The 24,707-nt window shown below is 40.7% G+C and overlaps 1 protein-coding gene across 1 annotated transcript in view; it reads left to right on the plus strand.

Annotated features, from left to right (window-relative positions):
* Positions 1 to 1,644: 1,644 nt before the first annotated feature.
* TBC1D14 (TBC1 domain family, member 14) overlaps positions 1,645 to 24,707 on the plus strand; it is a 29,193-nt gene continuing 6,130 nt past the window's right edge. Inside the window, exons 1-9 of the mRNA XM_010161950.1 lie at positions 1,645 to 1,762; positions 4,572 to 4,654; positions 6,886 to 7,003; positions 8,566 to 8,672; positions 9,397 to 9,477; positions 10,869 to 10,963; positions 11,924 to 11,995; positions 13,295 to 13,423; positions 17,133 to 17,242. Of these exons, the coding sequence (XP_010160252.1) occupies positions 4,630 to 4,654; positions 6,886 to 7,003; positions 8,566 to 8,672; positions 9,397 to 9,477; positions 10,869 to 10,963; positions 11,924 to 11,995; positions 13,295 to 13,423; positions 17,133 to 17,242 (737 nt within the window). The 5' untranslated portion in view covers positions 1,645 to 1,762; positions 4,572 to 4,629. The remainder of the gene's footprint in view (positions 1,763 to 4,571; positions 4,655 to 6,885; positions 7,004 to 8,565; positions 8,673 to 9,396; positions 9,478 to 10,868; positions 10,964 to 11,923; positions 11,996 to 13,294; positions 13,424 to 17,132; positions 17,243 to 24,707) is intronic.

Genomic DNA, 24,707 nt, shown 5'->3' on the forward strand with positions numbered 1-24,707 from the left:
GTCAGCATGACCACTATCCTTTTACTAAACAAAACTAAGTACTATTCAGTGGCTGAAATACGTTTTTCTTGGTTCTTTTCCTTGTTTTCATACTGATGTAATGCTTAACAGTATTAACTGGTATTAATGAGCCAGACATTCCAAATTGATGACAATGTTTCCCGTCACAGCAATGCAGGCATCATAGGATTGATTGCTGAGACAGTGCCCAGTTAACAGACAAGGAGAATGAGGGGTTTTTCTGTGTCCTGGGAGCTTCACAGATCTGCACTCATGAGTCCCACCTGAACTGGACTTAGATTGTACAACACAGGGTAGAAAACCGCAGTAGTGCTGCTCTGCATTCATGTGTGCTTTTCATCCATCCTTTTTCTTTTAAGGTGAGGTTGGAGGAGAAGGCTTTTCTGGTAGTGGTTCCTGTTTTAGTTTCTGAATGATCCCACCTGTTCTGCTTGTATTGGAAAGGTTGGATCTATTGCCCAAGGAAGTTGTAACATAATTGACAGCTGAGGTTGAGCGCAGTACCATTTGAGGAGCTGTTTGTGCTAACAGAAAAATGTCTATGGCTGGAATGCTGTTCATAGTGCTCATTTATCATTGTTAGCTTTCACAGTATACTTTCCTTTTTTTATTTTAATATAAACGGCATTAGCAAGCTGCACATGAAATCAGGTGGGTTTTGGAAATGGTGAAATTAATTAAAAAGTTGAATGTGAAATTATCGATAATATGGATTTGGTTGTTCTTTAGGACTGTTTGACCATGTTTGTTGTTTGTCTATCACTGATACCTTGAATACTTCATGTTTGTTGTAATACTTCAAGCTTTGGGGTAGGTGGGAATTGTGTACAGCTTGTTTATGTCACTAGGTCATGGTTTTGGTACATTTTTTCCTCTAAAATGATGTTTGTAGGCCAACACGTTACGGCCGTCTACAGATGTGGAACATCCCTACAAAGCCTTCTCCTTGGAAGGCTGAACAAGCCTGGTTCTCTCAGCCTCTCTTTGTGTGTCACTTGCTCCAGACCCCAGTCGTGTGGGTGCCTCTTTGCTGGTCTGGCTCTGGTGTGTCTGTATTACAAACACAAGTTACTACGTTATGCTCTGTCATGATTTAGGATTGCTGTACTTCAAGGTGTCATAACAAGTTTGGGGTTCCTGTCTAACCATTATTTTAAGCTTTCCCCCCTCCCCCATCATTGAACTATTGCATCTGAAAATATCTTGGGTAAGGGAAATTACAATGAGATTTTTAAGGCAAGGAGCTTGTGTTTTGACTTCAATTTCAAACCCATGTAAATCAAAACAAAAATATTCTAAATAGGTTTTATTTCTCAGATAGTGTCTGTGTTTTCTAAGTTCATTCTTAGCAGTACTTTGTAACAGCAGGATGTCAGAGGAGCTGAAGATGTTTCTACAAAAAGAAGGAATGGAAAAACCACCAGAACTCACTCCTGAACATAAATATGAACATTGTTTTCAGTGCTGAGGTTCCTCTAGTTGAAAAGCTTTGAAAGGACTGCAGTTGGGCAGAGATGTGAAAGCCTTACCTTGAAGACTTCTGTAGACCCTTTTTAAGTTTTCAGGTGCATTATTTTGGTGTTCTCCACTCTTGTAACTTGCCCCATCTTTTTCTTCTCCAGGAATATGAAGAAAAAACTGGACGAGCTCACAGACCACTCTCTCCTAAACAGAATGTGAGGAAGAATCTTGATTTTGAGCCACTCTCCACTACAGCGCTTATTTTAGAGGACAGACCAGCGTAAGTTTTGGGAAGTACCACAGTGAGGGTCTTGTGAAAATTAGACCAGAAAGCTGTTCTTACTGTGTGTATTTGATAAATTATCTGTTTAAGTTAGAGGAAAAACTTAAATTTAATTTTTTTTTTTTTCAGGCTAGTGAGTACAGAAGTGTGATGATTGTGAGAAAAATTATTCAAACAAAAGTAACCTTGTTTCATAATAAAAACTATGGCTTTATATGAAGGGAGATAATTAGGAAAGCAGAGCTCTATTTTTGAGTAATTCTGCCTTGTAAACATGAATAAGGTATTTTTATTTTCCCTGAGAGAACATAAGCATAAAAAGAAGTTGATATAACCTAAAGAAATGGAGAGGCAAGGATACAGTGTCCTGTTTACACAGAGAAAGATCACATCTCCATAAATAATGAAACAATGTAATGATTGTTCTACAGTGGGTTCAGCATTGCATTTTAAAGGTTGTCAAGTACTTGATAAGTTGTTTCATGCTTCTGTTACTGTAAGGACGTTCTTTCATATACAGACATACTCCATGAGGATTTACTAGCAGCTGCTTTACCATGACACAAATTCTGTCATGTTTAGAATCACAGACTGGTTTGGGTTGGAAGGGACCTTAAAGACCATCTAGTTCCAACCCCCCTGCCATGGGCAGGGACACCTTCCACTAGACCAGGTTGCTCAGAGCCTCATCCAGTCTGGCCTTGAACACTTCCAGGGGTGGGACATCCACCATCAAATTAGTCAATTTATGAATGGTACCCAGCTTTACAGCCATGGCACCCGCTTTTTTAATATAGCTGTATATCGGTGTAAAGAACTGGCATAACATAGGTCTGTGTTTTCATCCACAAATCTGTATGAAGAATGCTCATATCAAACTAATCTACTTGTAGGGTTATTTAAGACAGTTTTTGGCTTGACTGTGTGACAAGATTCCTTGGGGCATCTAGAACAATGCAAGTGTGATTATTTGTTATAGCAGGTTTTATTGTGTACAGCTGGAAACAATAGATACTAGCTTATTTTTTATATTTAAAACCTGTGTGTTAAAAATCATTCTTTATGTGAGATAATCTGAGAAATACAATGGTCAGGTAGATTGAGTTAGTGGCACGTTACATCGTAACATTCAGATTTTGCTTTCTTTCCTACTACTGATAGACTGTGGAACTTCTAGCAGGAAAGGTATTTTTATGATTCGAAACAACTGAATTATCATTTCTTTTGTCTAGTAGGGAAAACTGCTCTGGACAACAGTGCTCTCCTCAGATTATTCTTTCTAAAGAATCTTTTTTTATTGTTCACTTACAGTTTGCATAGTGTGGTGGGTTTTTTTATTATCTATTAGGCTTCAAGTAATTTCTTTTTGATTTCCCATGACAAAAAGATTGAAGACTTCCTGAAGAAAAATGCAGTGAGATTTTTTCCAAAATGGCTTCTCCTAATTTTTTCACTCACTTTTAGGGTTTAGGTAAAACTTTGTAGATAAAATCAATAAATATTCCATAGTCCTTCTAGCTTTAACTGGAAAAAGTGTTAGTTCAGTCTTAATAGACAATAAATGTCATCTCACATGTATGGTAGTACTGTTAAGAGACAGGACGAATGTTTGAAGTCATAGAATTTAAGTTAGCAGAACTTGCATTTTTTCATCTGATTCTCCTTTCCAAACTTTCCCTAACCCCATTTCTAAAGACTTGGATTTAAAAAAGATGCTGGTCAATTTGCATAAACAAAACTGGGGATGAGAAGATCGTTGTCTGTGGTTAGCAATGACACTAATGTGAAAATCCACTTCTCTTGTTCCTGTAAAAATCTTGATTTTAGAAAGTATTCGTAGACATGTAACACGTGGCTGTGCATAGTTTGCAAGCACTGTGATTATGTAAATAGTAAAGCATGCTGCTATTAGTGGTGACTGTGATGATGGCTAGCAGCTGCCTTATGCGTGACACCTTACAGGAGTGTGAAAGTGAATGTGTGCCTATCTTTTTTATTTACCAAAGATACAAACTGCCCTAGGAATGTAATAGTGTTCTGCAGTACAGAAGAACAAAACACTTAGTCATTTCCTGTTCTGATGTTTTGGTGATCCTGTATTTGTATGAGATACACAGTGGTTATGTTAATTACAAATGTGATTAGCTTGAAGTTCATGTGGTCTGACAGAGGAGCATGTGTGTGTATGGCAGAGGTGTTAGCAGGCCAGGATTTAGTCACAAGTCACAATGGCTGTGTTGATAGTGAGAACTGGAGGTACAGAGGGTGACTCCAGTGCCACTTGTTGCTGCAGAAGTGAGAGGGAGGAGTTAAGCCTTTAAAATAGAAATGGGGTCTTGGAGAGCAGGGGGGACAAGGAAGCTGGTGTAGGAAGTAATTACTGCATGGGTAAAGAAATTTGTGGGTGTAACTCCTAAACAAGGTGCGAAGCAGAGAGGATAGTTTTGTATTTTACTTGTCGAGATCAGGTTATTGCAAAACTACCAGCTTGGTATATACCAGTATATCTCTTTTATTTATGAAGATCAGCCTGTCGGTTCTGTTGGCTTAATAATAAAAATGCTGAAATTACCAAACATAAGGAAATTACTCAGCATATTCTGTGTGTAAAAGTAGTCGTAGCTGGTCAGTGTTCTTTCCTTCTCTTCTGCTGACTGGCACAAAAAATTCTTTCCAAGGATCTGGTGCTCTACTTTTTAATCAAATATTTTGACAAGAAGCAGTGTTTTTCTTTTAGACGTGTCTAGAATTTTCTTTAGATGGGCATACCAACTTTCAATACTGATTATTTTTTTTTAAATTTAAGGAACCTCCCTGCAAAGCCAGCAGAAGAAGCTCAGAAACACAGACAGCAGTACGAAGAAATGGTTGTTCAAGCGAAAAAAAGAGGTGATGGAATTTCTTGTCTTCAGAGAAGTGAAGTTAAGGGGTATTTCAAAACCTGAAATGCACTTGTCAGTCTGTTGCTCTGTAAGATGAGGGATCTGTACCTCCCCTCAGAGAAGAATCAGTCCAGAGAAAAGAGGAACAAAAGTAGTTTCATTAAAAAGACCCTTCCCAAGCTGGAAAAGAAAACAATCCTAGAAAGTAGCAGGAAAGAATTTTGGTAATTTGTAACTTCAGTAATTGAGTAGCATCTGTTGTGGGTTCGAAAACTTACTAATATATTGAAGTAGACTCTCAGTCAAATTAGTGAAGATTAGACTTACTTAGATAACTACAGGATTTGATAGTTTCATGTTGGGAGCAACTCGTTGAGGGTGTAGTACATAAATGGATCATTTTACATATGAAAGAATATATGTAGTTAGGTTCATTTGAAAATATCACTTAAAATTTACAGCTTTTCCAAGGATTTGCTCATAATTTCTTGTCTGACATTGTTCACAGAAGTGTCTCGGCAGCACTGTACTGTGTGCATCAGGTAGAGCTGACAGGAGTGCTTGCCTTCTGATATTCCTGACCATTTGGGTTTTCTGATTAAAAACAAGCATTGCAAAAATGGGAAGTTTGGACTCACAGAAGTTTTGTGTCTAGTGAGAACTACTGGAAATATGTTTCTTCCAGCTGGCCATACCCCTGAGCGTTATGAAACAGTGGAAAGGTGATATGAGCACAGGACTTGCTTTCTGCAGTTGACAAATTAATAAAAGTACCCTCTTGTGATTTTGAACATCGTGCACCTTCCAGTGAAGTTCTAGCTTTATGTGACTCCCATGTTAGTAAAGGAATTTCTCTGTTCTTTCTTTGCGAGCAGGGTACGTGGTTTGGGAGAAATGGGGTGATGCTCAGGTTGGGCAGTGGGCCAGGCCCTTGTGCTGTCTTCACTGGGCTGGACTATGTCATTCTGTCCAGATAAATACCCTGAAAAACCCGTTTTCCCTAAAGCCACTCCAGAGGAACAACTTTGCAGGGTGATGTATTATGTAGAGGTCAGGAAATTAAAGAGAGTAAACACCCTCTTTTTGCTTAGAGAAAAATTCAAAGCCTGCATTGAGGCAGGCTTACAAGGAGCTCATATCAAAGCTGAAAATATGAGGTGGTTGGTATGGTTCTGCTCAGGCACTGCTTCTGTTGGGCTTTAAAGTGGACCCAGCAGGTTGCATGTGTTCGTTCCAAAGACCTTGGTACTGCTGTTGTTCATCAGTTAGTTTTCCTTGCCAGGTCAGTACTTTCCTGTATTGTAGACAGTATGTGTGTGCATGCACATGTCCTGTATTTCCACTGTGCTGCTATAAAGAGTGTCTGCCTGCATTTGTTAAGTTGCATGACTAACAAATTTGCCGGTGGAAGAATAGTAGTTAATGATGCAGAAGGAAATACTGAGTGATAATGCAAAAATGTAAAATATATTTAAACTGAACATGAAAAATGTTTTCATTTTTAAATGAACGGAAGGTTTCCAGTGTGTATATATTTGTGATGTATGATATTTAGTTTGAGTATATACTAATTAGCATTAAAAATGTGGCTCTTGTGATTTCCTGACAATATATCTAAATCATAATTCACAAAGTCAACACATAAGAGTGAAAACAAAATAGAAATTTTGTATTATTTAGCTTGTATTTTTGAGTCTGTCATTGAAGTGAAGCACTGGAACAGGTTGCCCAGAGAAGCTGTGGATGCCCCATCCCTGGAAGTGTTCAAGGCCAGGCTGGATGAGGCTTTGAGCAACCTGGTCTAGTGGAAGGTGTCCCTGCCCATGGCAGGGGGGTTGGAACTAGATGGTCTTTAAGGTCCCTTCCAACCCAAACCAGTCTGTGATTCTGTGAAAAAGGAGGTGGGGCTTTATTATGAAATACTCTGACCACTCCTACTAGGTGGGGCTTTTGGCTGTCATAGATGCTAATTTGAAGGATCAAAGCAACCATGTATTATCTAGCTCCCTTTTCCCATCCACCGAAAATGAGCCTTATGCGTACTTCCACTTAGTTCTTTATTCACATTTGGCATCACCGCTTAGCTTGCTGCATGTCTGGGAAATTTTTAGAATTTGGACACTCCGCTATACATTTAGGTGACTAGTGTGCTTTTCCATGGCTGGATAGCCATAACTAGCTAACTCTGAATATTTGGTTTCTGGCTTTATTAACTTAAAAATGTAACTTTTTCTGCAGAGCTTAAAGAAGCCCAGAAGAGAAAGAAACAACTGGAAGAACGCTGTAAACTGGAAGACAGCATCGGCAATGCTGTTTTAACTTGGAACAATGAAATCTTGCCCAACTGGGAAACTATGTAAGACAGTATGTTATACTGAGTTTTAATAAAAATTGATGAGTCTGTATCCTGAAGAGAAGTTACAAAGTTAGCAAGTATCATTTTAAATAGTCTTTTAAGTTTTTTGGTGGAGAGCACCACAGCTACAAAGACAATCAGCAACATACATTCCAGTATTTCTACAAGGTGGCTGGGAGTGAAGCAGTTCTTATTATTTGTCTTTAATGGAGTTTCAGGTTATTCAGAAACTGTGAGACAGGGAAGTGATCTGTGGTAGAGAACGTGAAAGCAGAAAGCATAATGCTGGAATGCCATGCACTTATCAGAAATGAGCTTTCCTTGACTACTTGAGCTGCTGATGTTATGTCAGATGCAGATTGAAATATGTTTGTAGTATTAAGCAGCCTCTTTAATTACAGAGTGGTACACCTGCTGGGATAATCAAGTGATGGGAAAGAGAAGTAGGGAAAAAGTTATTTAAAAAAAAAAATTAAGTGCTAAAAGATATCCTGTAAAGACACAGCACAGCCAATTGGTAAAGCTACCTTTGCTATTTAGTTTTCCATGGACTTTGCTAGTAATTAAAAAAAAAACAGCCCCCCTACCATGAGTGTAACCACCACCACCACAAAATAAATGAATCTCCACGGCACTCAAAATTGCAATTTGGTTATTCATGGAGTTCAATTGTCCTTAAAATATATGTTAAAAATATGGACAGAATTTGTTGGAAAATGCATTTCTGGAGAACTGAAGTAATAAACTAAATATAAGCAAATTGTAGATTTACATGTCTGCCTTTAGTATTTGAAGATACATCTGTTATGGCTGCTGTAAAAATAGGGACACCTTTTCTCGTATTGGTTTGTAAATCTGGAATCTCTTCATTGTATTCACTGTTTTACATCTTATTTCGGAATCTGCTTTTACATAAATGGTGGTTGTGTTTCTTTTGTCACTGCTACAGACTTTCACTGGTGCTTAGGTGCTATTCTGTTTCTCCTTCTGGGCTCTCAGGGTGATGAACATCATCTGCAGCCACTTCAGAGCCTGTGTTCTGTTAAAATGTCTTTCACGCTTCCACCTAAAAGTTATTACCTGTTACATCTTCATGCATTTTTCTGTTGCAGCTGGGTAGGAAACTGCATGTCTCATTAGCACAGCACGGTGATGACAGAGGGGAGAGAGAGGGTGGGCTTCTGTCACTTGTTTCTGTATTTGCAGTCTTACATGGAGATGTCCAGTCTTGGGCATGGGCAGTCGCATAGATACGGAATTTGTTTCCATTTGTGTATTTTTGTCCCCTACAATTCTTGATGGTCAAGTGTGGTTGCAAATTACGGATGTTGTGATTGCAGTGCTGCTGTCAAAATAAGCCGTTCACTTGGAAGGAAATAAGCTTTCTTGTACAGCTTAAAGCGAAATAGTACTAAAAAAGGGTGTGTGCAAATGGCATTTGACTGCTTGGCCTGTTGATGTTCATCTTGGGTTGGATCCCTGCAGCAGTGGTAGCAGGACACATCTGCAGTTCCCCTGGCAGTGAAATATTTCTTAGTGTAATTCATTTTTCTTTTAAACAGGTGTTGTTCCCGTAAAGTTCGAGATCTGTGGTGGCAGGGCATTCCACCAAGTGTGAGAGGCAAAGTCTGGAGCTTGGCAATTGGCAACGAGTTAAACATCACCCATGGTGAGTTGTTTTGTCTGCACTGGCTGACAGAGAGAAATAATGAGGGGATGGTGTTGTATTTCTTACGGTGTATCAGAACCTGAGGTGTGGGTTTGAGGAGTTACCTAGTTATGCTGCTTAGAATTGTTAATTTTGTAATGCCTATGAATATGCATGTGGTGTGCTTCCGTTGATTTAGAGCAAGACATTAGGTTTGTGAGAAATCAAGAGACCCCTGGGAAATTTTTGCTTTTGTTTATGTGTGTGTTTGTGAAAACAGAAATAGTGTGCTGCTTCAGAGTACAGAAAAACACAGTTCTGAAAGACTAAGATGGGTAATTCCAACATGGAAATGCAGCAGACTGCTTGTACTCCTGCTGTATGGTGCCGCTTTTCTGTGCTTAGCTTAGTTACACTGAGTGTAGCTCTTACATGGAATTTTCTGGACTTACCCAGTCAGACTGTAATTTTCAACATCAGTGCTCTGTAAGAAAAGCAAATGCTTGAACACGAAATGCATCTTGGGCCTAGATTGTCATTCCTTTTCACCTAATCTTAAGGTACAGGGAAGCGGAACAAGTCTTTCAGAACCGTAACCTACTTGGAAGCTCAACTACTATGTTAGAGTTGGTGTACTTGCAATGGCTGGTGCAGCACTGCTCGTGTGGTGGGTCGGTAGTACCTCACAGTGGACATGAGCACATACAAATAGCAGACTTGCTTTTCTCTGTATTTCTTTTTGCAGAACTGTATGATATTTGCCTGGCTCGTGCCAAAGAGAAATGGCGATCCCTTAGCACAGGAGGGGCTGAAGTAGAATGTGAAGGTACGCTCTTCATGAATGATTTATGCTGTGTTACAGAGCAAGAGATTTTGTAGAATTGTTCCTTAAAATGAAATCACAGGCTTTAAACAAATTTCAGCTATGAAGATGCATCTGGTAAAAAGAAAACTTCTTTTTGGGGAAGCAAGAAATAGCTGTAATCTTTCTTCCCCGTGAAATTACGGTCTCTTATAAAACACACTTGTTCATTTTTCTTTATAAACTGTCTCTAGGTACAGTTCTTATTTGATGCCAACTGGAAGTAAAACTAGGATAGTTTGGGCATTATAATTTGAATTGCAACACTGAAGGACTTTGCATCTGTAGTTTTGGAGTTGAAACTGAAATTATAGCAGAAAATTGCATTGTGGTCCCTTATTGCAACTTTGAGCCCATCTCTTGGGTGTGTTTCAAAGAGCAGCAATTTAGTTTTGCAGATGAAGTGGTTTGAGTTTTACTAATTGATCAGAAGAGTTGTCTGGTTTTGAGAGATTGTAAAACTCCATGCATATGCTTGAAAATACCTTTGATAAGTAATTAAGCTGAGTAGAAAAAGGAGAACTTACATACTGGCATTTATCAACAAATATGTTTGATTGGAAATCCCCTACTCTGTTCTTTTAAGGTTGTCTGCATCTTATTTAAGATGTTCTCTAGCATGTTCCAGCTTCCTCTTGCACTTCATGTTCTGGAGTGTAGATGCTCATGTGATTAGTGTAGGCACTGGCTAGTGACAACTCTAGTGTTCTGATTGCTCCGTAAGTAGCAGTATGTGATTCCCAACTATGCTTGGCAGAATAAACAAAATGCAAATAAAACTCTTCGATATCAGGAAGAAAACTAATACTTTAGAAATTTGCTTCGTGTGAGTTCCATTTCAGTTATGGAGAGTGTATTGCAGACTCCATGATCTTTAACAACACATACAAAGAGTAAATAAACCATGATTTTCGGAGGGTGGCTGACAGTAGTAGAGATAGGTGGCATCCATCAAATGCTTCTGCTTTAGGACCTCTCCCTCCCATGGAGGCAGCTATTTCAGGAGCCACTGGGAGGCCTTGTTGAGGGGTCACAGGTTAACAGGCTTATGTCTGTCTAATGATTTCTCAGCAAATACCAGTGAAGTGGCTGGCCTGTCTTGTCCTGCAACTTTCCCCCCATCGCTTCGAAGCACTGAGGGTCAGTGTGCACTGTAGGGTTGCTGTGACTCAGGACATAATTGTGTCTTAGCCTGTGTGGTGTATTCAGGGAATTGTCCTGTCTGTACCCCTGTTCCCTAGCATTCGCATCAAAAGAAACAAACTGTGCAAAAGCTAATCCTTACTGGGGAGGGGAAAAAAAGAAAGCATATGCACTGATCCATGTAATAAATGCAGTAACTTTGGCTTTTGTAGATGCTGGATTTTCTGCAGCTGACAGAGAAGCAAGCTTGGAGTTAATAAAACTGGATATCTCAAGAACATTTCCTAGTCTGTGTATATTCCAGCAGGTCAGCTATGTTAACTTTTGCTTGATTTCTCAGAGAAATTAATTTTACATCATCTTGCCTGTCCCTTGGTTGGAAGAGCCCATTGAGTTCAAAACTGAAGGAGTAAACATCCTGAGAAAGTTCCAAAAGATTTTGGAAAACACTCAGTAGTCTAGAAAAGAGTAACCTCCAGGTACTGCGCATTTGGAAGAGGTAAAAAAGCACTCTGTTGAGTAGTCATCATGATTCATCTAGCCCTGCTCGTGCCGGTTGCTGTCCGATGAATTCAGGCAGGTGAGTGTTTCCAAGGCAGTGAATCAGCACTGCTGGGTTGCAGATACATGGTATGTGAGATTTGGTGACCTTTTATTGGTTCCAAGCAAGACCAGTTTAACCTGTGTGTTTTAAAGACTCATTTTAAGCAGGTATTTTGTCCTTCTATACACAAATTTCAGCAGCCCTGTAAGAAGTTTAGATTGTGCTAAATCAGTATTTTTGAGTGGAAAACTTTTCCCTTTGGAAATTCCCAGCCAGTTACGGTACTTGGTGTATGAAATACTTTTTAGCTGTATGTGTCATTCTGGGTACGGGGGGTGTGTGTGTTACATTGTTGTTGTTTTAACTGTTTTCTTCATGGTTGAATTCTGCCTCTAGTTTAATAGACAATTAAATTGTTTAATAGGCAATTAAGTAGTTCTCATTAGTGTTCTGCTTTCTTGGCACTACTGTCAAAGTGCTGCTAAGCTATAAGGAATCTCTTAGGCTTACGTTCCTCTTGCGTAAGGATTTAATGTGCATTTGGTGTATTGGATGAACTTTATGTTTCACGCTTTTAAAGCCAAAATTATTTTGAAAGTCTTGGGCAAAGCTGCCCAAATAGTGTCCTTCATCAGAAGTGATGGGTACTGTCTGGAGCACTGAAGGGTTTTTAATGTTTGGTACATACTCAGATGTGTTGTCTTGTTTTTGTTTTAATTATAGGGTGGTCCTTACCATGACACGCTGCACAGTATTTTAGGAGCCTATACTTGTTACAGACCTGATGTGGGCTATGTAAGTGAAGAAATGTTTTTTCAGGGGTGGGGAGGGAGAACTAGGAGGAGGGAGGATTGCATTAATCAGGCCTTTGTAGACCCGTATTAAATGATTTTGTGAATACTTGTGGGGTTTCTGTGTGCTTTCTTCTGTTCCACTACATGCTTGAGAAGTGTATATAATAGTTCTGTTGGTATATTTAAGCCTTTCAACGGGTTAAGTAACTGGAAAGCTCAAAAATAAATATTTGTAGTGATTGAAAGTTGGATTCAAAAGAGATGATGTAGTTAAATTGGTCCTTTGGCAGTCTTACCAAGACTCTTCTGTTGAGTATCTTACTCCTCCTGATATGCATTTTTGTGCCTTAGCACTGTGAGCTGCTGAACAGTCTTTAAAGCAATGCCCATCAGGGCTACGTGAGCTCTCTCAAAGTCTTTGAAATAGTGATTATGAGAGGACTTGAGTGGGTTTCAGATACTTCATTTAGTCTTTTCCCCCAGAGCAGGGATATATATATAGAAGCTTATTCTTTTTTTTGCAGGAGCAGTTGTTTTAGGGAAGGCAAATGTAGGAAGAGAACATTCCTAATCTGTGCGTAGCATGCGATGCTTGGCGAAAGCTGCTGAACATGACTCCTTCATTTGGCATGGAACCTGTTGTTGTGTTCTGAAGGAGCTTGTTCCTCAGGTTTTCAGGAAGGACTGTCACGCCTTGGTCCATGTGACTGCAGTGGCAGCGTTACAACCTCTGAGTGTGCAAGCTTTTGCATCATTTTCAGCACTGATTCCATAGCATACTCTGCAGCCACATCATGAGCTTGTTTCATTTACCATAAGAGCTTAATCTTAAAATGCTACTTACTGCTTGTCAAATGAGTCACTGAAGTTGTCTGTAACTGCCAGGAATTGATTGAAAAAGGAAAGAACAGGCTTTGTCTCTAGTGTCCTAGTCCAGTCCAGCTTTCCACAAATGAGGGTGTATATGATGCATCCCTAGGAGAAGAGGGATTACTTAAAAACAGCTTATTCTTCAAAAAACGCTTTATTCTGCATATTTGAAAGTGCTGTCAGCTGAGCCTGTCCTGGGAGTTTTACTTAGCCTTTGAAAGGAGGCAACATGGGGATCATTAGCTTACACGCTCTGAACGTGCAACACCGAAGGGTCACGTCGGTTAAAAACCCCTGCCTTTCTGAACGTTTCGCAGAATTCAGCAGCTCAGTGAGTGCATTCAACACTAGTGATTATGAGTACAAAATGAGGCAGTACTCTTGGAAGAATACAGTTATTGCTGAATGGTAACGCTTCTCCTTTCTTCAGGTACAGGGCATGTCATTCATAGCAGCAGTGTTGATCTTGAATTTGGATACTGCAGATGCCTTCATTGCTTTTTCTAACCTTTTAAATAAACCCTGTCAGATGGCATTTTTCCGTGTGGACCATGGCCTTGTAAGTATGCAAGAAAACTCTGACTGACATGTTGTAGATATACGTAGGGGAAGCTTAAAAGAAAAATAAATTGATGAACTCAGTAGCTTGAAAAATGAGTCAGGACTTATTTTAAAGCAACACATTTAATAAAAAAACCCAGCACGTGCACACCTCCTCAAAAAACCCAAACCAAACTCCACCCTGCTAACATTTTTGAACAGGCAGCTGCGATATTGTGATGCTCAAAGAATAGTTATGACAATATTATTGTAGGTGGTTTTCAAGTTGAACACTGTAGTTAAAAGCTGAAAACACCGTAATACTAGAAGTGCCTCGAAGGTGTTTTTTATGCCAAACTAATAGGTTTCTAAAAATAGGCTACTGCAGGGAGAACCAGGCTTCCTGTCTCTTATTGTAGCAGCTGTGTTTGAAAAGGAGCCTGGGAGAATCAGATGAGCAGACCACTGCAATTTCCAGTGGGAGATGGTTGCCTGATTCTCTCCGGAGTCTCTAAAATTCCTTGTTAGCATGTACAGTGAGCTGCTTGTGTACCATAGCAAAATAAGACACATCTCCTGAAATGTGTTTTTATTTTACAAAAACATAGTTTTAAAGTAAATTATGTGACATTCTGTATTTCTCTCTCACTTCTTTACCTTTTGACACTATGAAAACAGGATATGCTTCTCAATCATAGAATCATAGAATGGTTTGGGTTGGAAGGGACCTTCAAGATCATCTAGTTCCAACCGCCCTGCCATGGGCAGGGACACCTTCCACTAGACCAGGTTGCTCAAAGCCTCATCCAGCCTGGCCTTGAACACTCCCAGGGATGGGGCATCCACAGCTTCTCTGGGCAACCTGTTCCAGTGCCTCACCACCCTCTCCGGGAAGAACTTCTTCCTGATATCTAATCTAAACCTCCCTGATTTCAATTTAAACCCATTGCCCCTTGTCCTGTCACTACAGGCCCTTGTAACAAGTCCCCCTCCATCTTCCTTGTAGCCCCTTCAGGTACTGGAAGGCTGCAATAAGGTCTCCCCGGAGCCTTCTCTTCTCCAGGCTGAATAAGCCCAACTCTCTCAGCCTGTCCCCATAGCAGAGGTGCTCCAGCTCTCTGAGCATCTTCGTGGCCTCCTCTGGACTCGCTCCAACCATCTATATCCTTCTGATGTTGGGGGGCCCAGAGCTGGATGCAGCACTCCAGGTGGGGTCTCACAAGAGCAGAGTAGAGGGGGAGAATCCCCTCCCTCGACCTGCTGGCCACACTTCTCTGGATACAGCCCAGGATACGGTTGGCTTTCTGGGCTGCCAGCGCACACTGCCGGCTCATGTTCAGCTTTTCGTCTACCAGTACCCCAAAGTCCTCAAGTTCTCAAGAGGTCAAATGGGTGAAATAAAGCAAGGGAATGGACAACATTAGCAACAATCACTTCTGTTGCTTAAACAGTAGGACACTAGGGATCCTATCAGTATTCCCCACTGGAAAAGCAGTGGGTAATTTCCTTTTGCAGTGCCCGAATCTCGTTGATCGTAAATGCACACGGGGAGCACAGCACAGATAGCATTGCTAGAAGCAGTAGCAGTCATCTTTATTACTGTGCTTGGAAAAAGAGGACATGCTCATGCATTCAGTGCGTAAATATGGTTCTTGTGAAGATGATTTTGGAAATAAATTTGCTAGAATAAGATTGGGTTTTCGCTGAAATAGTGGGTTTTGGTGTGTTCTTGGATAGTGTAATTTAGTTCCATTATCCTGGCTAAATAGAGGCTACATGATAAATGAATGCATACAGTAGAGATGGTGATATATGAAATAATATTAACATACTGTGAAATTACAAAGCCATGATTAACACCACAAGGAAAACTTTACACCTAATACATCAGACAGAGTAGTGACATGTAAAATGAGGCACTTTTGGCTTCCTGTGGTTAATATACTGATCTGCTGTCTACCCTCACCTTTTTGTGTCCGTTTTACAGCTTAATAGCCAAATACTGATTTGTCTTAACATATAATACATGAAAAAAATAAAACCAGCATAAGTTAGTTGTGGAAATTATAATAATTTATACTGATTTATCTCGACATCTTTTGTTGGTTACAGTTTTATTAAACTAATTTTTTTAATTACTGCGAAATCAATGTCTTCTTGAATGTTGATGTAATCAAGATAAATTTCTGAACTGCTATTAAATTTCTAATAGAGCTGGCTGTATTACTATCAGTAGATGTGGTTGCAGCAGTCATGTGTAAGATTCCTTCTCTAAAGTACTTTTGAAACACCTCAGTAGAACTTTTACCATGGGGCTAGCATGTGAACAGATAATTCCGGAAGTAGGAGTGTCTGTTGCGTTACCTGCCTCTTGATACTCACAGACCTCATGTGATGCTTGGATTTCATGTATTTAAAAACCCATGTTGGGAAGTGTTTCAGTTGTACAGTTCTCTAAAGTGGATTTCTAGATTTCTGGTTTCATGTTGGCCATGAAGTTGTTTCTCGGTACCTGACAGTCCAGAGGTTTCAGAGATTTTTACGTACCTGTGTATGGCTGTTCTGTAGCATGCACCCGTCTCTGATTGATTGGCTTTCAAGCCTTATACTTTTACTGTCTACCAGGATCAGGTTTTTTTATTTTCAGCTGTTAATGTAAAGTAGTCCACCATCTGTCACTTCATTCAGATGAAATGGGAAAAATTACTGTGAGAACATTAAAAAAAAAAAGTAGGGGAAACAAATCTGTCATCCATTAAAAGGACTTCAGACAAAGGACTCCAGAAGTCTTCTCTTTTCCCTTTGCTGTCATGGTGTTTTGGGGAGAAGCACGCTGGTACAACTCACACTTTGAAATAATCACAGCCATTCTTTATTGCCTTTATTGGGGGATGGTAATTGAAATTATTGAAACATTCAAGGACTTGGCTTAACTTTTCTCCCTATAGTAGTGAGAGGACAGGGTGGGGGAGCTAAAAAGCCTCTTGTTTTTAAATCTTAGTTGGATTGGAAGATTTTATTTTTCGATGCCCTCTGTCATGAAATTTGATGTAAATATTCAAATTTTAAAGCAGCGTGAAAGTGTTTGTGTTGAAAGCAATACAGTTCAGGAGTTAACGCTGTCAGATGGGAGTTAGAATCTATTTCTCTTGCATAGGTGCTTTGTCTTGATCTTTGGTTTTCCTGTGTGAATTTCATCTCTCCCCTATTGCAATAGAAATGCGATTATCCCTTTTTAAAACGTGTGGTATAAAAGAAGCTTTGGTATTAGAATATGATTTATGATTGGAGCCAACTGGACACTTCACTCCTGCTGTGGACTATTAAATTATTTTAGTTTCGTATTTCATTCTGTAATCCATTGGGCCTTGAATTTTATTCAGTGTAATATTAAATTACTCCCACAATCATAAAGCACCATTCTGTTATCATAATGACTTTGAGAGATAAGTGAATAACTTGGGCTGGTATTTTTCTTTCCAAAGGAAGCTGGCCAAGACCCAAACCAATAATTACATTGTATGAGAAGAGTATATAGGGTATATAACGTTGTAGGGATCTTAAACTCTCTGCGCTTGCAGATGCTGTCCTTTATGTAAATGTTTAGCTCTTTATTGTATTATCTAATTCATGTGATCTTGGTTTTGAAGAGCATTAATCTAACAGCAGATAATACGTGTAAGCCTATTACAACTAACTGCTTTTCTCTCCCCGTTGTATTTTCCCAGATGTTGACTTACTTTGCTGCATTTGAGGTATTCTTTGAAGAAAATCTGCCAAAGTTATTTGCTCACTTCAAAAAAAATAACTTGACTCCAGACATCTATCTCATTGATTGGTAAGACATGGAAAGTGGAATGAATGTGCATCCTAGCGTGCAGCTCTGTGTCAGTGTTCGTGACAGAAGCTGGAGTGCTCCTACCTGGTTTAGTGTTCTTTTAAGTTAAAGGCTTTAACTTTTGTTCAGTACTTGAGTTTGTCAGTCCACATCGTTCCCACATACTTCCGTGATGTTTAACATTTGCATAACCTTCATTATTGCACTGCTGTTGAGTTTGAAGCTTATTTTGAATTACAGCTGTATAGCAGTGTTTATACATACTCAGTGCATATTTGAATTGATCTTCTGAGAAAATCTGTTAGTTTTTCTGCTTTAGGTGCAGGTGTGTACGCCCAGAAAGTATTGCTAGTCTTGCATTTGAAAGTTACAGTTTGTCCTCTTGCACAGAACAGGAGGGTAGTTAAAATGTGTTTCTATCCACACAACAGAAAGGTGGAAGCTACGGAAAAGCAAACACCTGGGTTTTTGGCAGGAGGAACCGTGACTCTTGGGCAGTTCCCACTCAGTAGATGTTCGTAGTATCTCATATATTAGGTGGTCGCAGATCCTGTTTAGAGGATCCCAGTACAGGCTGTGTAGAAACAGATCTAGACACAGTCCAATTGAATAGCTGAACGACATCAGCACATTTTTGTTTACTCTAGCTATTCCACATAGCAGACAGGCAATTCCAATCTTTTTATTTGATGTAACTGACTTCCTTGTTAGTTGTAGTGTGATTAGAGCCCTTTTCCTTAGAGAGGAAAAAAAGACAAGGATTTGCACTCCTGCCAAATATCAGTGTGGTGTAAGGTACTCCATATTGAGTATTTGCATTTGTGTCTGGGTTTGGGGTAGCTAAAAAGTCTCTTCTCAACAAGACTTTGTTGTCAGTTTCACGAATGATTCGAAATCTTGTTTGTGAAAAATTGATTTGCACTGTAATTGTTGACAACTCCTGTTCTCAGGTATCTAACAAAATACCTTCAGTAAAAGATGGAATTCCCAGTACTTAACAGCATTTTTTTCTGAGATTAAGAAGTTAATATTTTGGAAAACATTCATGCTATTAGTGCAATTCTACCTGAACCAAGCTCTTGATACCCTGCTGATCTTTGACCTGGTTGTTAGCACTGAACATGTTGCTGATCCATTAGACAGAAATCCATTTAAAGTAGTTCTGTTCCAACAGCTAGAAGTTTGAATACCTGAGTTTTCATGGGATCATAGAAGTGCTGGGGCATTGGAAGGGACCTCTGGAGATCATCTTATCTAAACCCACTGCTCAAAGCAGCTAGAGCAGGTTGCTCAGGAGTTTGTCCAGTCAGGTTTTGAATATCTCTAAGGATGGAGACTCTGCAGCCTCTCCAGGCAACCTATTCCAGTGGGCAGCCACCCTCACAGTGAACAAGTTTATTTTCTTAGGTTTAAATGGAATTTCCTTTATTGCAGCTTGTGCCCATTGTCTCTTGTCATTTCACTGGATACACCTGAGAAGACTCAGGCTCTGTCTTCTTTACCCCCTACTACATAGTATTTTTATGCAGGTCCAAGTTATCTTTTTTCCAGGCTAAACAGTCCCAGCTTTTGCAGCCTCTCCTTGTGTATCAGATGCTCCAGGCTTTTAAGTCATATTTGTGGCAAGCTGGACTTGCTCCAGTATATCTATGCCTCTTGTTCAGGGAAGCCCAGAGCCGGCTCACCAGTGCTGAGTAGAAGGAGGGATGACGTGCCTTTGCCGCCTGGTAGTGCTGTTCCTAGTGCAGCCCCGGCGTTTGTGGACGCTCGTTGCTGCAAAGGCACGTTGATGACTTACTCTCAGCTTGTCCACCAGGACTTCCGTGTCTTTTTCTGCAGAGCTGCTGTGCAGCCTGTTGGCTTCCCACGTGTATTGGTGCCCAGGCTTATTTCCTCCCCATTGCAGGACTTGGCATTGCCCTTTGTTGCACTTCGTGAGATTCATGTCGGCTCCTTTCTCCACTGTCTCAAGGTCCCTATGGAGTTTCATATCACCTGCCAACATGCTGAGGGTACAGCGTGACCCATTGCCTAGGTCCTTAATGAAGACGTTTAAAAGTATTGGATGAGTGTGGGGCTCTGGAGTGCTCTGCCAGTGGATTGGCTTGAAGCTGTACCTCATGCCACCGATGAGGACCCTACGAGCTTGGCAGTTCTGGCCAGTTTTCAGTCCACCTCACTGCCCATTTGTCTAGTCCATACTTCATCAGTTCATCAGCAAAGATTTTATGAGATAGTGTGTTGAAAGTTTTGCTAACATCAGGATAAACAACATCCATGGCTCTCCCCTCACCCACTAAGCCTCTCAGCGTAGGAGGCTGTCAGGTTGGTCAGCCATGATTTTACTTTCATAAATCCGTACTGATTTCTCCCAATCACATTTTTGCCTATCGTATGTTTTGAAATGATCTCCAGGAATGTTTTACTTTGTCACTAGGCACCCTGCCCTGTTCAGTAATGGGCTCACGTTCTCCTAAGTCTCTTTTCTGCTGAGATACCTTTGGAAGCCCCTCATGTTTTCCTTAACATCCATTGCCAGATTCAGTTCCAGATGGGCTTTGGCTTTCTTTCCTGGCCCCTTCCCTGCATATTCAGACAATGTCTCAGTATTTCTGCATGATCATCTGCCCCTTTTTCGGCCTCCTGTATGCTTCCTTTTATTGTTTTGAGATTTGTCAGGAGGTTCTTGTTCATCTGTACAGGCCTCTTACTGCCTTTGCCTGAGTTCCTTGATTTTCTTATGCCTCTTGCACAGAGGATAGTGTATCATGGGCTTTGTTTGACTTGGCTTTTACACTGTGATTAAATTTTAATGCAACATGAGTAGGAGAATGAGGGGATAGGCTCATTTCTCCCAGTGTTTGATGGGAGAAATACCGTTGGAAGGGTTTTCATGACTGAAGGCTGAGGGTTAAACTGAACTACATCTATGCACAGAGTAAGAAGATGCTAGAAAAAATACTGGAATAGGATAGAAGGGGAAGAGGAGGGCAGGGGCTGCTATGTTCAGTGGTAAGAGGAAAGATGTTGAAATTATATTGCCTCAGACAGTGTTGTGAAAAGCCTGTGTGTGGAGGAAGCAAATAAAAGGGATATCAGAATAGGAAGACTGTAAACATGCTGGAGAATAACTGGATAGACAACATTAAAATCACCAGTTTATCATCCTTTTAATCAATTACTAGTTTAATACATGCTGTCATAAATAAGGTGATTATTTTAATGTGGGAGAGACTGAAAATGAGTGTCTTCATGGTGCAGGCACGTTAATGTAACTCTTTCGTCCAACTTTGAGCTGTACATTGTAGAGAAGAAATCCTGAGGAATACCACCAGAAATTGGAGATTTAGAAAAAGACTGTTTTGATGAGAGGTTGAAGGTTTGAATTCCCCTCAGCAGCTTTGCTTTGAGAGACCAGTCTTTACTGTATCTTCTTGAGTGAACATTTATGTGATCAGTTGTTCTCTCTGTGCACATTTATAGGTTAAAAAATAATTTACTGATTTATGGGCAAGGAACCGAAGTGTTGAAGCCTGAGTGCGTGGGGCGCATCAGGCCTCCCTTTCGTTCCTTCTGTGTGTATTAAGAGCACTCGAAAGAATCTTCTGTCAGGGGTGCTTGTGGGTGGTGCTTCTCAGGGTCGTTGTACCAGTGGGCTGACAGCCCTTAGTGTGTCTTGCTGACTACCTGCATCCATATTAAAGCTGTTTGCTTTAATCCCAAGGACAATTCACTGTTCACTGCCCATCCCCAGAGAGTCACAACACTGTGGTCTTGCGCAGGAGCGTAGGCTAGTCGAGGTGGTCCTGCCCAATCCTATACGAAGCTTTTTTCACACTTGTCTCGAGCTAGAAAGCTTGTTCCACTCTTCTTTGATTTTGTTGGACAGTGGAGTTGGTCTTCGACTGTGTAAGATTTAGGTATAATATTTCAATATATGTGTGTGCGTGCAGGTGTATCTAAGTGTATGTATACAGATGTGTGTGCGCATGCGCATATATACTTTCTACTTTAAATTACATTGGTTCTGTAGCAAGCAGATTTAGATGGTTTGGGTTTTTTTTTTTTAATGGCCGGTGGAAACCTAGCAAATTGGACTTTGTATGTGCTGTCCTACCATTACTTCTAGGAAGTCGTATAGAAAAGGTGTAAGGAGAAGTCATGTGGGTCTGTGTTCTCACAAGTAAGTAACTATTAAAGCTAAGGACTTTGGAAAATGATGCTTATTTGCCTGTGGCTCATGGCTGACAGTGAATTTGCTGTAGTACAGATATCACTCTGTTAAAAACAGAACTGTTTCCGGAAAGATAAGAAAGTGGTTTCAGTGTGTTTAAAGTCAGGGAAGAATATAGTAGAGTGTTGCTCCAAATAAACAGGCCTTTTGGTTGTAGGTAAAAATCTCTCCGAAACAGCCTTGCTCTAACAACATTACTTTTGTTTAAATGTGCGTTTGTTCTGAGCTCCAAAGGCATGCCTGCTGCTATTCCGGTGGCTGGCATGGTTACTGTGCAGGCATGTGTGCAGTAAATCACAGTTGGTGCCAGCCCTGGGAGGGCTCCAGTAGCCAGTGCCGCACAGACCAGTTGCTGGGAAACCCTCCTGCTCCTGGTGCAATTACAGTGGAATCAACTACTCTCCTTTGTGCTGCTTCCTGTAACCAGTGCGGCGGGGAATGCAGTAAAATTGGTATGCTTAAATGGTTTGTTGAAGGGATACAATCCAAGAAAAATAAATGCTGTGCATTTAGGTGGGCCCAGCTGCGCAGGTGATGCCATGCTGCTTTGGGTTCTCTTGGGGCTGTAGAGGATTTAGGGAGGGGAGCTTCCCCTGCCAGTGCTTCTGTGATGGGAAAACGCCACGGACTTAATTAAAAGGTGCAGTGGCATGGTTATCAGCAGGTACCTACCAGAAGTAAGGCATCTCTTTTAAAAAGGCCCCATGTGCTTCAGGCCAGAACTCCAACTGATAAATCTCACAGTAAGAATTCCAAAGCTAGGCAGGTTTCTACTTTTTTTTGAGGAATATAAGGGGAATAGACTATGGGAGGGTTGTAAAGAGCAACATACAGTCAGGTTCACAGAGAACAGAGGGGAAGTGGTGTGTCTGAACAGCCCGGTTTTGGCCTCTCTGCTCCATCAGCTGATGTACTGCAGGCCCTTGTGAGCAGAGCAGTGTGGATTTGCAGAGGACACATGCTGTCTATTTATGGGCTGCTGCCGCTGTACAAACACCTCTTTATCCCTACTCTGAAAAATGATTCTGGCAATAATTGTAGCCAAGGGCTTTGTTTGTACTGATGGGTTGATCAATGGTTCTTTATTACCGCCCTGACTGTGATTGTGCTCTGGGAACGTTAACTTTCTACTGACACCGTTTGCTTGTTATGATAAAGGTCCAAGCCCCACGTTTGTAGTGGGCACTTCCAGTGAAGTATTTAAAAGCTTGCTCTCTGTTACATTAAGAAAAACATAGTCCGTGTCAGGCCAGTAACTCTCCACCACCCCATAAAAACGAAGCTCAAGGCTTTAAATGCATGCCTCCTTTTCAAAGGAAAAATGGACTCTGATTCTGTCCAAAGGTTTCTGGTGCCGTCCTGATTTTTTGAGTGGCAGTTGTTACCGGACTCCAGAAGATGAGAGTCTTCAGCCCGATGCAGGGTGTGCTCATCCTTATGTCACTGAAGGGTAGGGTGGAATCCGGTGAAACACCGTGTGGCGTGGTACTGCTGGGTGGGAGAGCAGGGCTTCTTGGGTGCTTGTGGCTGGTGGGAAATTGCATTCTACAATGTATCCAATGCAATACAAACACTGTGTGAGTTGCTGAGCATCAGATTTACTGAGTGCTAACAAGTTGCTCTGTTGCAGTCAGTGTTGTATATAACATTATACTTTTTCTTTCCCTTATAAGGAACAAAGTAAATGCTTCTACTTTTTTTTTTAACTGTACTGTTTATTTAGTAAAATTTTAAAAACTGTTACCACAAGCTTACTGCAGTAATTCTAAAGGTGTTAATGGGAACAGAGACCCACTACATGACAAAGTAATGCATGAACACTTAGAAAGACAGTCTTTGTCTCAAAGCAGATGTAGTTGAAATTGATACAAACTGTAACGACTAAAAATCGGTATCAGGGTGATGGAGGGGAAGATCCAAGAATAAGTTTAAAAGGCGAGTGAGTTTATCAGTTTCCACAGCTGAAATCTGAAGTTGCAGCAATATTTTTGTGGTGTTACAGACATGGGAAGAGATTGTGTAGTGCAAGAATATCTGAGATATAATTTGCATCAGCATTGTTGTGCACGAGTTGTCAATCCAAAATCTGCCGTATCTGTCTTCAGTGCTGTTGCTAACCACAGCTTATGAAGACTTAAAAAATAAATAAAAAGGGGGGGGAAAAAAGGGGTGGGGGAAAAAAGGGTAAATTAAAAAACAGGAACAAAGGAAAGAAACCACAGCCTGTGATTATCGTGGTAACAGTGCTTTCTTGGCAACATGATCATACGCTTTCCCTGTGAGTAGCAAACCAGCCAGGATATCATGCAGCTGTCTCACACTACACTTTCATCAGCAGCAGGGTTGGGAGGAGCAGGAGCTTCTGGTACTTCGGGATTTTTCCCTCTTCCAGATAGCGGCCAGCAGCCTGCGTTTACCGTGCTTGGACACTGCACACCTCTGCTAGCTAGCTGTGTAGTCAGCACCTGGGAGCTCAGTGGGTTGGAAGAGGCTGTAGCAGAAAATGGTCCTGCAGTGCAGCAAGGGCAGATAGAGTGCAGGTGGTGTGCTGGAACTGCTGGGAGCTGCTGCTGTAGCTGGCTTAGTCTAGCACCTGCTGTATCACTGTAAGAAATTTCAGCTGGGTTCCAGAGCAGTAGCTCAGATGCCTAATGAAAAATGTCTTTCAGTAGGAAATGTTTGAAGGAAGCAAACGCTGCATCCATTTGTAGCAGTAGTGATTCCTGCTGTTGTTTGACTGCTTATTCTAGGGGGTCCGATCTCCATTCTTAGGTCTCAAATGCATTAGTTCCATGCTAGTATTAATGAAAATTGCCTTGCCAATTTCCTGCAAATTGCACTTGCTCTTAAATTATGAAGAGATCAATGTCAAATACCTTTTGACGTGACAGCTTTTTTATGAGGGTAAATCTTTTCCTACAAAAAGCACTGTTCTGATAAATAGTTCTGACTATTTCTTCTGACAGTTCATTTTCTGCATAGCTGCAGATTTAATACACATGGGTTATTCGGGTTAGGTTTGAATCATGACAGAGTAATAGCTTTTGTGAATAAAACCAGATTTTAAAAGAAGAGGCATTGTTGCTTATCTTGAACCATGACTAGTTTTTTGCTGAGCGTTTGCCTTCTCCATGGTGACCAGGAAAGGACTCGGTTGAATTGCTTCCCATTACACCATTCTTTTTAAATGGAAAAGCTGTTGCTGTTTCCTCTGTGTGTGCGTATAGACAA

This window comes from Eurypyga helias, unplaced genomic scaffold (genome assembly GCF_000690775.1).
Source record: "Eurypyga helias isolate BGI_N326 unplaced genomic scaffold, ASM69077v1 scaffold10912, whole genome shotgun sequence".
Classification (NCBI taxonomy): Eukaryota; Metazoa; Chordata; class Aves; order Eurypygiformes; family Eurypygidae; genus Eurypyga; species Eurypyga helias.